Here is an 11,399-nt window from a genome sequence, read left to right on the forward strand (position 1 = left end):
TGTATCAACTGCACATGATAAGGTATTCATGGTATACCAGGCTTCTTGTATATCATTATTTAATTGCACGTACATAATAAAATGCAATACAGAATCGCAACCGGAACGTTGGAACATCGTCTGGGCCTTTATTCCGTGTCTCCTACCCCACCCACGAGTTAGGTCTTTCAAAATATGCCTTAATATGTCCGTATGATTTATAATCTATGTTACAGTTTTACATTAAATACACATTCCATTATTTATGTTAAGTGAGAAGTAAACCATGTACGCATAATATATAAAAATAGGCAAGACTGTAGCGTTGTAAATGAGCCTATTCGCCCAATTCACTAGATGTGGTTAAAATGCATATTCAAAATTATGTAACAATCTTTCAACTGAATAAATCAGAGAAAAATTCCAGTTCCAGGGAGAGGAAATGAAAAGAGAGATGAACAGTACCATACAGTTATGAAATGCCAGATTCAGAAAAAAAATCGAATTTAAATACCTACCGAAGAAAAATGAAGAAAAGGGATAATGCATGTTGAAGACGATCATATGTACTGTAATACGTTTCGTAAGGAAACTCAGACAATTTTTGAATAGCAATAAAAAATCCACCATTAGAGTGACTAATAAAAGGAAACTGAAATCAGGTTATTCTCTTAATGAATACGGGGACTAACCATAAAGAATAAAGTATGCATTTCAGCCCCCGCACCACGACTTTAAACAAGGATAGGCCTACATGTCAGAACGAATGTTAAAGCATGAAATGGCCAGATTTGAATGGGGAATTTAAAAAAAAAAACGACAATCATTTAGGCTGTGAAACCAAATAACCAAAGTACAAACAGACAACCATAACATTTACAGCACATAGTTAAAATTACAAAGAACAAAAGCCAGTCTTCCAAGTATCATTGGCAACACTGCTTTTAATACAATACAATATGTATTACAAAGAGACATATGCTGAAATATATAAGCCTGCCGGATGACAGGGTCTTATTTAAGAATATACAACCTACAAGAATCTAAGAGAGAATAAAAGTGCAACGTTTAAAGAGAGCTTAGAAACACTATTTATACCTGAGAAGCTTCTAGCTATACCCTAAACTAGATTTTAGATGCCAACGAATTGTTTAGTAGTCAGTATTCCCAGGCACGTCCTACACATTAGGGAGCCCCTGACAAAGAATGGCCCTAGGATTCTACGTCATTCCTTACATATGTCAAAAGAGATTACAATAGGAGAAAGGACTATTTTTAAAATAGAAACTGCAACATGGGATAAACAATGGAATAATAATAATAATAATAATAATAATAATAATAATAATAATAATAATAATAATAATAATAATAATAATGGCTAGAAATTAGTTTGGATAATAAAGTAATCATCCGTTAACATTCAAAATCACTGACAGTTCAAATTGATAGCAGTCGCATTATCATCTACTCATTGTTTGATCGTTAAATCCTTTGAATGAACGGATCTAGGAGAAATAGGGTTTAATAGTTCTTCATAAAAGAAGGTTAATTGTTGCGTTAATTAATCATAATTTTTACTTTCCGTCCTACCGAAAGATAAAAAGGAAGGCGAAATAGTTAGAATTAAATTACCTGTAAAGATAATAATCATATATTTTTTTCTGCACACTCTGGTTGAATAACAGAGAAAATATGCTGGGGATGAAAAAACTTTACCGCATTCAAATATATTACAAACAAGTTTTATATTTTCCTTTTACATGATGAGCTCGCCCCCACGAGAGAGAGAGAGAGAGAGAGAGAGAGAGAGAGAGAGAGAGAGAGAGAGAGAGAGAGAGAGACTCTTTTGGTTATTTTATGCCTGATATTTTTTGTAACTGGCTTGTATTTCCGGGAGGTTGGACGGAATAATTGTAGGTTTTTTCTGCAAAATGATTGATACTACTGCCCAAACTCGCGTGTATCACCTTTCACTGTCCAGCCCATCCTGCCTGTTCGTTTCGATTTTTAGGTTTCAGCAACAGTTACGACTCGTTGGATACGCCAGAATAAATAACATATTTTAAAACAAAAATTATACTGAAATTACTCTACCATTATGCAGTGAGAATTTTAAATGTAGTTACTGAAATTATCCAAAGCATTCCTTTGGTGCCCTCATGAATTAGACCATGCAAAACACTTTCAGGCAAAACACCGTCTTTAAAGTTAGTTTTACTTACTAAAAGCGCTCGTTTGTACCAAATCAGAAAGCCTTATATATCCAAAAAACTCAAGGGTAAATTGATAAGCCTCAGGGGAACTGCAATGAATGCAAGTAAAAACAAAGTATTGTAAGGCGGAAAAGGATTTCGGCATTTGATTAACTTCACATGATTTAAGGTAACATTTAACCTTATAATCCAAACAGTATATAAGCGCAGTTATTAATGTTCGAATCCCCATCAAGGCCTGGTTCATAACTTCGTATCTGACTTAATTTATACGGGAGGCATGGAATATAATGTTTGCGTCATATGCACGTCATACCATTTAGAGGAAATGCAGTTTATTTCACCATAGCCTCCAACTCACCGAAAGAAATTACAGGCTCAGAGTCGCAACATTATCTGCCAAGGTGGAAGACGTAAATGAATACATCACAATGAACTACACCAAAACTCCTGGAGATCACTCAACCGATGATCTACCTCGAGTGGACTCTTCCACCGCCAGCCCCACGGATAACACAATGACAGTAATGTCACCGTTGTCAAAACCCCCATCGGCAGTCTGCACAGCTGGAGCTCTTGCCCGTCAAATTTAGCACGCATACATGTCGGCCCAATACGAAATGTCAGTAAATTATGCCACTTTTCTTCCTAATATACAGGGTTCAAAATTTATTGCGAGCTATTAATTTGGACGAGGGTGAGAGACCGTGAATACATAACGGTAGACGAAGAACATCTAAATGCTTGTTTGGCAGTTTGTAGTACTATGCAACAGTTTATGTGAAAATATTGTTATCTGATTTGGCGATGAATTAATAGGTGTCCCTCTAAAATCCATTTTGCTCTCTTTTAAAGAGCTTTCGGATTTTTAATGGATTTTATGATTAATCGCCGAGGATAATGCAGGTGGGAACCCAAAGTGATAAAAGCTTTTAGCGTATTAGTGAATGGCAACTACAGTATACATACGTAAATACATATACAATATATGTATATACAGTATGTGTGTGTGTGTGTGTGTGTGTGTGTGTGTGTGTGTAAAACTGTGGGTGTGATCGGTAAAATTCAACATTTTAATTATGATCTGTATGCGAAAAACTAGATCCTGTGAAAGATTGATGGATACTACAAACACTCCACGCATAGTAACCTCTACCAGTGGTAGACAGTATGGTCATGATTTTTGCTAGGGGCAATCAATCACTGAAGAAACCGGTACGCCATGATAAAAAAAAAAAAAAAAGGGCAGCTGAAAAAAATAAAAATAAGCACAGAACAGTGCCACTCACTGTCTAACCTGAATGAAATCTACCCACGCTTCCCGGCGGTCCTGAAACTGACCAAGCTATAACAACCTGAATATTCTTATTATCCATAACCAAACCACTAACATTTGAGTATTCACTGCAACGATACTAGCCTATATAATACTAACGAAAACAAGTTTTACAACAAAACGAATACACAGAACACACTATTCTGGAAGCTGTTAAAGCTCTGAATTACGGTTTAAATGCTAAATGAATAGATGAATAAAGGTGAAACTACACCAAACGGGCAACAGTCCCTCAATTTCTAATGTGATTGCAAACGGCTAGGGTAATGCATTTATCAACAAGCAATTTTTCAGGTCATACAATAATGCATAGTAGCCAGCAAGATATTTTTATATTGTTACACCAGGTATTCAAATGAAGTGGAAATATGGTTTGACATTAAAATTACTTGGGTTGTTCAGCAGGTCTCATTGCAATTTACCATCATTGTCTTTCATCTGCTCTCATGAATGCAAAATCCTCACCATTTGCGTGCAAGTACCATCAAGGCGTTCCCTGATAGAAATGGTATGTTTTTCTATGTAACAATTTCTTGACGCCCAGGTAATGAGCAAGTTTTGAGAAAATGGTTTAACATAAGCATTTACACTGGAAGTGCGAAAATTGCTGAAGTGTGGCTTTTCTTGTGTATTTTCATGTGTTAATACTTTATTGTATGTTGATTTTTACTTTTAAAAACAGTTTTATAACTAAAGAGACATCCAGTAAATTTAGAAAACTGAATTTCTGGTGAAAAAAATTAATGCAAAAATCATTTATAGCAATTAAAAATCCACCGGAGAAATCACATTTCAACAAGGATACATTCTTATCTAACCCTCACTACCCTAACCTAACTTAGGGTGCTGAGTCCTAAACTGGACCAGAAACCTAACCTGATCCTTGGCATTGTAAAACACTAAACACTTCTCCCACAGCGCACAAACACAATTACCACACTTCATTATACTAATCAACAAAACACTCTAGTTATAGAAACATAAAATAGCTATTAAAAAACCAAAGTAACTAAACTGTTCTCATAAGAAAAAGGTAATACTGTACACAGAAAACCAAGCTGAAGGCAAACCAGAGATGCTGGAGCAGGGGATCAACAACCTTAGAGGTAACTTAGTTTTAAAATGAGGTCACATTATTATGGTGACAGAGCCATTGACTTACTTGATTATCTTGCATGCAAATGGTGCGGGTTTGGAATTCATGAGGGCAGATGAAAGACAATGGTGGCAAATTACATAAAATCTGCTGAGTAACTCAAATAATTTCCATGTTAAACTAAGTTTCAACGTCATTTGAATACTTGACAATATAAAAACATACCTTGCAGGGTATTATTCAAAACTTTCTGTTACGGTTTTAATTAGTGTGGTACTGAATATATGACCTATGATTAGCCTATATACAATATATCATTCCATGCCTTACTGAGCAGAAATGAAACGTAAATGAACCTGTGGAGATGGCAAATAGTAAAATGTGGCGAAAAACTCATTATAACATCGCTCGTGTTGCCCATCTACACAAAAGTCTTTCACACAGCTTATTATAATTCAACATCTACAAAAACTGTAATACCAATTAATTTGTACGTCTAAGGTGGAGTCACATGAACATATTTTCTGACAATTTTTTTTTTATTTTATTGCTAAACTTTTACAGAGGTAAATATTTGGGATCCAACTAATGTAGGTGAAGCTGGATTTCTTAAGTTCATAACCTTGTTGACAAGGATGCCAAGAAATAGAATGGCTGGGAAATAATTACCCTACAATCTGCTATTCATTCTCCTTTCACTGAATTAAAAATAACAGTATAGCCTACCCGTTTTGCAGGGAGATAGGGAGGTAAACAGTCCGAAGCTTTGTACTAATCGTAAGCCTATTACTTGACTACATGCATATAAGGGATGTTCCCGATCGGCCAAAAGAAAAATGGCATTAAAGGCAACAAACGATCCGAACTGCTTTACCTAAACATGTTACTTCCTTTATTAAAAGCAAGGCATTAAAAGCTTTGTTACCAAATCGTCAAATGACTCAACCTTCAGGTAACAAATCTAGGCTAAAAGCCCAAGAAAAATAACATACTTTGGCCTAGCCTAGTACTCACCTATATCCAAAAGGGCAGAGTTGAACAAAATTTTAATCTGATCTCTTATTTTCTCGTAGCACTGAAATGAAAGTCGACGTTTTAAAAGTCCTCGAAACGGTCAAATAAATACAACACAATACACCTTACTTTGGAAACTGTTCGGCGGTGGGTTCCGCCATCAAGTGAGAACTTCGATTCTAAGCTCGAGATTACACATCGCGCCAAAATGTTCAGTCGCATTCGTTACAATTAATTACATCCTAATTGAGTGTTCAGCATTGCAATGTTATTCAAAGGAACATTATATTCAGGAATAATCATTAAAGATTTCAAGATGAAAAAATAATAAGATATTTAGCTTATTTTCAGAGTATTTGTGTATGTTTTAATGGAAATCACTGGTTTGTGAATGTTTCACAAGTTTCAAGATAAAGTATATTTCCACCGAATGACAAATAAGATTTAGATGATTTAAATTTATGTTAGGAGATATATATATTGTTGTAAGTCACAATAACAATTTTTCACTGCTAATAAAGGGATAAAAACTTCATTTGTGTTTAAAACAATCCCATTCTTCACTTATAGCCTTCTATTCTTGTCAGGTACCGACATCTGCTGCATTCACTGGAAAGAGTCCACAAGTACTTATGCCACACGCCAAACGACCGCCTAACGAGATTTTTACGTAAGCAATATCTCTCTTGACATTTTTGCCAGTTCGTTCACCGTAAAGTGAAAATCAACACGGCTAAAATCTCTTCGAATAAGTTAATTTAGATGTTTATTATTAAACTGGTTTCGCTTCTTTTGCATAATAAGAGGGTCCAAACACACACACACACGCTGGACAATGACGTCCTGTTAGTATATATATATATATATATATATATATATATATATATATATATATATATATATATATATATATATATATATATATATATATAAATATAATTTTTTCCCAAAATATAGGTGGCTATATAGTAAAAATAAGATTATGTCCACAGCTATAGTCATGCAATAACTTCTGAATCGAATCAAGGATGGACCACCTGTGCAGAAAATTCCCACTTTAGTTATTTCCGCTACCTATACAGAAGACTCATAAATTTACAGCTTGTTTAGTAATGTCCGCCGTACTGATGGGCTTTACGTGTAGGCACAATAGGATGATAATTTTGTGGAAGTTTTCTGCATAGGCAGTTTCTCCTTGAGTCTGCAATTAAAGTAAGAATGCGGTAGTGGTTATATATATATACATATACTATATATATATATATATGTGTGTGTGTGTGTTGTGCGTGTGTGTTGTGCGTGTGTGTGTGTGCCCTGCCATACTCATTCTACGCTTAACAAGGGGATAGCCCTAGATAAGTAGAGCCTTCCCGGTTTTAACAAGTCACCTTTCTCAGTCATTCGGTGCATGAATCTATGATTGTACTCATCACAGTCCCCTTCCGCAGCGTTCCTGATGGTCATAGACTGTGCAGAGACAGCACGCTTGAAGGAAAGGTCTTGCCATCGCCCGAACGTGACTGTCAATGTTTGGAACCAGATCTTGCGTATGGAGTTGGGACCCGAACTATGCAAGTGAGTTTCTTGGGAGCGTTTATTTACAGTGTCTGTCCTGTTATGCTCTTATGGAAGGTAAACTGTTCATGCATATTCTTATTAAATGTTACCTATATCTTTTGTGACATATTTGATATAATTTATGCAAGATACATATTTCTAAATGAGCGTTGTTTTCTATGTCAGTTCTTTAGTATATACCCTGTTATATTTGTAGGGAGGATATAGTTCTCGTCTCTTTTGTTGCGGCAAAATCCATAGGTACACATCAGAGCTCTTTACAGCAACCCCCCCCCCTCTCTCTCTCTCTCTCTCTCTCTCTCTCTCTCTCTCTCTCTCTCGGAAATTTGTATCATTTTGAAAATCTACTAGAATGACTAGTATGAAAAACATTGTAGATATACTGCATAGCATTAGATATTTAGAATTTACATTAAAGCAACTTTTGATCTGTGATCTTTTTAAACAATCTGTGACGGAAATTCGTTTCTGGAAAACGGCTAGAAAAAAATTACCGGGTTACATATCAAATGAACTTAGAAAATGCATGAAACTAACGTATGACCTGTGACTTTCCTGTCAGTTCGCTGAACACCCAACGAGCATGTCTGTTGGAGAACGGCTACATCAACCAGGAGTGCGGTGGAGAGGGCAAGGAGGGCCTCTACCGGAACGTCTCTGCTATTTTCCTGGCGACATGGTGCCGTCTGCCGTTGCCTCCTAGTCTGCTGCCTTACGTTATGTCCTCGTCTAGTCAATGCGCCCCAGCATCTTTCATTACCATCGTCGTCACCGCATGCGCTGTGCTGCTCTGGAAAAAGCAAGACGATCTTGGTTGCTGACCCTTAGTGTCGCTAAATGTTATTTAGTTTGGTGAAACGGGCTCCAGTGAGGTTCGTCTTCACAGTCACATTTATTCATTGATCTCGTATCATTCTCCTGCTTGATTTGTGAACGATTTTTGTTGTTGTTGTTATTCTGAACACAAGAATAATGTTCGTTAGTGAACTCGAAGTAAACAAGAACGATGATCAGTCTTGCATTACACTGGAACTTCGTGTACCTCGATGAGGCTGTATAAGTGTGACCGTCTTGATACTTTGCGTGTAGAAATTGTATGGAAGCAGTGTGCAAGAACAGCATCCACAAACATTTTGAACACTAATATTTACAAAGAACTCGCTCATATGGAGCTTGGATGAACGAAGTTGAAGGACGTTCGAATTTCTGTCTAGTATTACTCTCAACATTCCAGTACCACGGACGTTTAATCTATGCAGACAACCGTTCCATTTTAATATCCGTTGTAGTGATAAAAGAGACTGCTTCTCCTATTTGAAGTCACTAATAGCAGTCGTCTTCTTAGTCTTTTACAGTGATTTCATATGCTAAACTAAGATCTTATTGCAACATCCAGAAACCTGAATAATGATGTTTTGTACATTTTTCTTTAGTCATCATAACAGGGCTCAATAGTACTGTCATGTATTGACGATAGGAAAGGCATTTTGCAGTCATAGACAGGCGAGTCAAATTCATGTTTATTATTTTTTTCCTTCTCTTCCTGTCTTCTGCCTCCACATCTTACTAACCCTGGGTAAGAACTTTTTGTCTCCTTTTACCCAAAATTATCAGTCCATAGATCTGTGTAGCTTACGCAGAGAAGTCCTTCATCCTGTGAGTAAATCAGTGATAAAGTATGCAATTGCTGATGGAGTTGTGAAAATCAGGTGCACTTTGAGTAGGCCTATTACTTAATTAGAAGAGTGATTACGGCTACTAAAACCGGCGTCACAACGTCAAGGTTATTGACGCCGATAATTAGACGATGAAGACGAGTGATTTTAAGCACCAATAAACATATGCTGTAAGCAGCAAATGTTAGGGTATATATATTTACTACAGAAGAGACAGTCGAAGGTAATCGAACTTCTCTTGAACGGGTTCAATTCACGTCTTTCACATTTTCACTAAGCATCTTAGTCTGTTGTATAAATTCAATAGTTTGCTGGCAAGTAAAAAGTGAACTGGTCTCACTTTAGTGATTGTCGCCGGACTGTAGAATTGGTCTGTATATATATTACTAGGACGTTCCATGGTGTTCGATGCTTAATGAAGATCCACTCATCTCTCTAAAAGCCAGTCCTTAATGGCAGATACTCGCACTATCGTATCATTTCCTCCTATTTAAACTTCTTCCTAGACACTGCATTTGTTCCGTATTTATATTGAATCCCTACGAAGCAGGCTTGAAGAATCCTGAAACCCTACTCATATTTCGAATGCTATTAAGATGAGGAAACCTTCTAGTAAGTTTATGTCTGACTTCAAAACTTCAATTTATAGACCAAAGTGGAGACTATCGAGAGTTGGATTACGCTGACATGAGTAACACTTGGCGCTAAGCAGCGATTGTAAATATATGGTACCTAAACTTTCATTCCAAAGGGTTTGCCTTATAATCTTTGTCACGGGAGTCGGTCATGTTCTTACATTTTAAGCCCAGTTATGAGTAACACAAGGGTGGGGGAGGGGCCGTTACTTTATGTACGTCTTATTTTTTCTTCCTATTTGTTGGTGAAATCAAATATTACACCACAGCTTTCCTACCTAGTTCTGAAATACTTTGTTTTGAACGCTCAAAATATGCCTATACTTCAAGGTACACTAGGCTACCTCTTAACTAGTGTTTTATACTGCTGGACGAGGCTACGTAATAGACCATCTTATAAGCTCAATCTTTATGTTCAAAACAACCTTACTTCCTCTGCCTTATCTCTCTGCGTATCAATCCATAATTATGCCTTGATTACCTCGTACATGTAAAAAAAACAAAGAATATGTATTTATTCATTCTTCATGTATATGCTGTAGGTAATACTCCAGTATTATAACTTTTGCCACCATAATGGGTTCCCACAGAACGGCATAGACAACAGATTTGCGTGGAATGTGATCCTTTGATTTTAAGGGTGTAGTGTTTTTAATGTATTTATTGTAGCGTTAAGTACTTCAGCAGTATTGAGATGTAATTTTTATTCTTAAGTCATTTTTTTACGTCTTCGCTCAATTTCATAATGTAGAAATAATGCAGTCACTTTTCCAACCCGCTTTTGCATAGGGAAATCCAGTGACTCATGACCCTATGAAATAAGTCAACATTCAAGAAAAGTATTCCTTCCAAAGGCTGGACACTTTTTGAATAGATTGGTGCTATGCTGGTGTTAGAGTCTAAAATTTACTTCACGGCATGAGAGATTGTATCTATCAGTACCTGAATGTGCCCAGTAGAAACTAGAATGGCAGATTTCCTAATCTTTTCAAAGCAACGTTGGTATATGATTTTCATATGTGTTTGGTAAACATGGTTTCCAGACCTTTGAAGATCTAATATATTATATATGTGTATGTATGTATATATTATATATACATATATCGTAAGTGTGAATGCGCACGATATGTGTGTTATATAGAATACATTTTCTGAGTAAGAAGAGTTCAGTGTGCTAAATGGATATAATTTCTCCAATACACTTTTGTAACATTATTCCAGTGAAAATACAGTCATGAGTTGCGTAACCCATAAACCAGCAGTTGGAGAAAGTTTGCACCCTGTATAGAAAACGACAATGCAATTTTCAATAAAAGCTTTTCACCCAATATGATTTACTCAAGTCCTATCTGGGATAGATTTAAAAGCATTTAACAATTTTGCAATATATATATATATATATATATATATATATATATATATATATATATATATATATATATATATATATATATATATATATATATACAGTACACGGTACATATATATGTATGCATGTATATAGCTCCTGCATATGATGTTCTTCCTAGTTTCAATTGTTAAAGGATGAAAAGTAATTATGCCAATTTCATGGCAAACTTGACTTTATTATATTTTATTGAGAAGGAATCTGTACTAGACGGACAAAAGCTAATAAAGTTAACATATCCTTTCGAAAATGACATTACTAATGAAAGAAAAATTATTTTGTAAACCAATTACACGACTGGCATATACTGACATCGATTGTTGATTTTATATTGTTTATCTTTCTGTTTACCGTCTGTTATATTAACGTAAACTCTTTGCCGTAATGTTTCTCGTTGGTCATTCACCTCTTGCAGAGTTTTGACAATGTTTCCCATTGATCTTCATCACGTTTTAATAATG

The 11,399-nt window shown here is 35.8% G+C and overlaps 2 protein-coding genes across 9 annotated transcripts in view; one reads left to right on the forward strand and one right to left on the reverse strand.

Annotated features, from left to right (window-relative positions):
• The window catches only part of LOC136843316 (peroxisomal trans-2-enoyl-CoA reductase-like), a 352,117-nt gene extending 346,262 nt beyond the window's left edge, over nucleotides 1–5,855 (reverse strand). For 2 of the 4 annotated variants that reach the window (XM_067111582.1, XM_067111583.1), the window contains exon 1: nucleotides 5,642–5,816. The gene's annotated coding sequence lies outside the window, so the exon portion shown is untranslated. Of the gene's footprint in view, nucleotides 1–5,641 lie in introns of all 4 variants that reach the window. The other 2 variants (XM_067111578.1, XM_067111579.1) reach the window with 2 other exon arrangements.
• LOC136843315 (uncharacterized) overlaps nucleotides 1–10,858 on the forward strand; it is a 137,176-nt gene extending 126,318 nt beyond the window's left edge. For all 5 annotated transcript variants that reach the window (XM_067111574.1, XM_067111573.1, XM_067111576.1 and 2 more), the window contains 3 exons: nucleotides 6,229–6,311; nucleotides 7,090–7,216; nucleotides 7,782–10,858. In XM_067111574.1, coding sequence (XP_066967675.1) covers nucleotides 6,229–6,311; nucleotides 7,090–7,216; nucleotides 7,782–8,040 — 469 coding nt within the window. In that variant the 3' untranslated portion in view covers nucleotides 8,041–10,858. The remainder of the gene's footprint in view (nucleotides 1–6,228; nucleotides 6,312–7,089; nucleotides 7,217–7,781) is intronic.
• Nucleotides 10,859–11,399: the final 541 nt, after the last annotated feature.

Source organism: Macrobrachium rosenbergii, chromosome 11 (assembly GCF_040412425.1).
Source record: "Macrobrachium rosenbergii isolate ZJJX-2024 chromosome 11, ASM4041242v1, whole genome shotgun sequence".
In the NCBI taxonomy this organism is placed as follows: Eukaryota; Metazoa; Arthropoda; class Malacostraca; order Decapoda; family Palaemonidae; genus Macrobrachium; species Macrobrachium rosenbergii.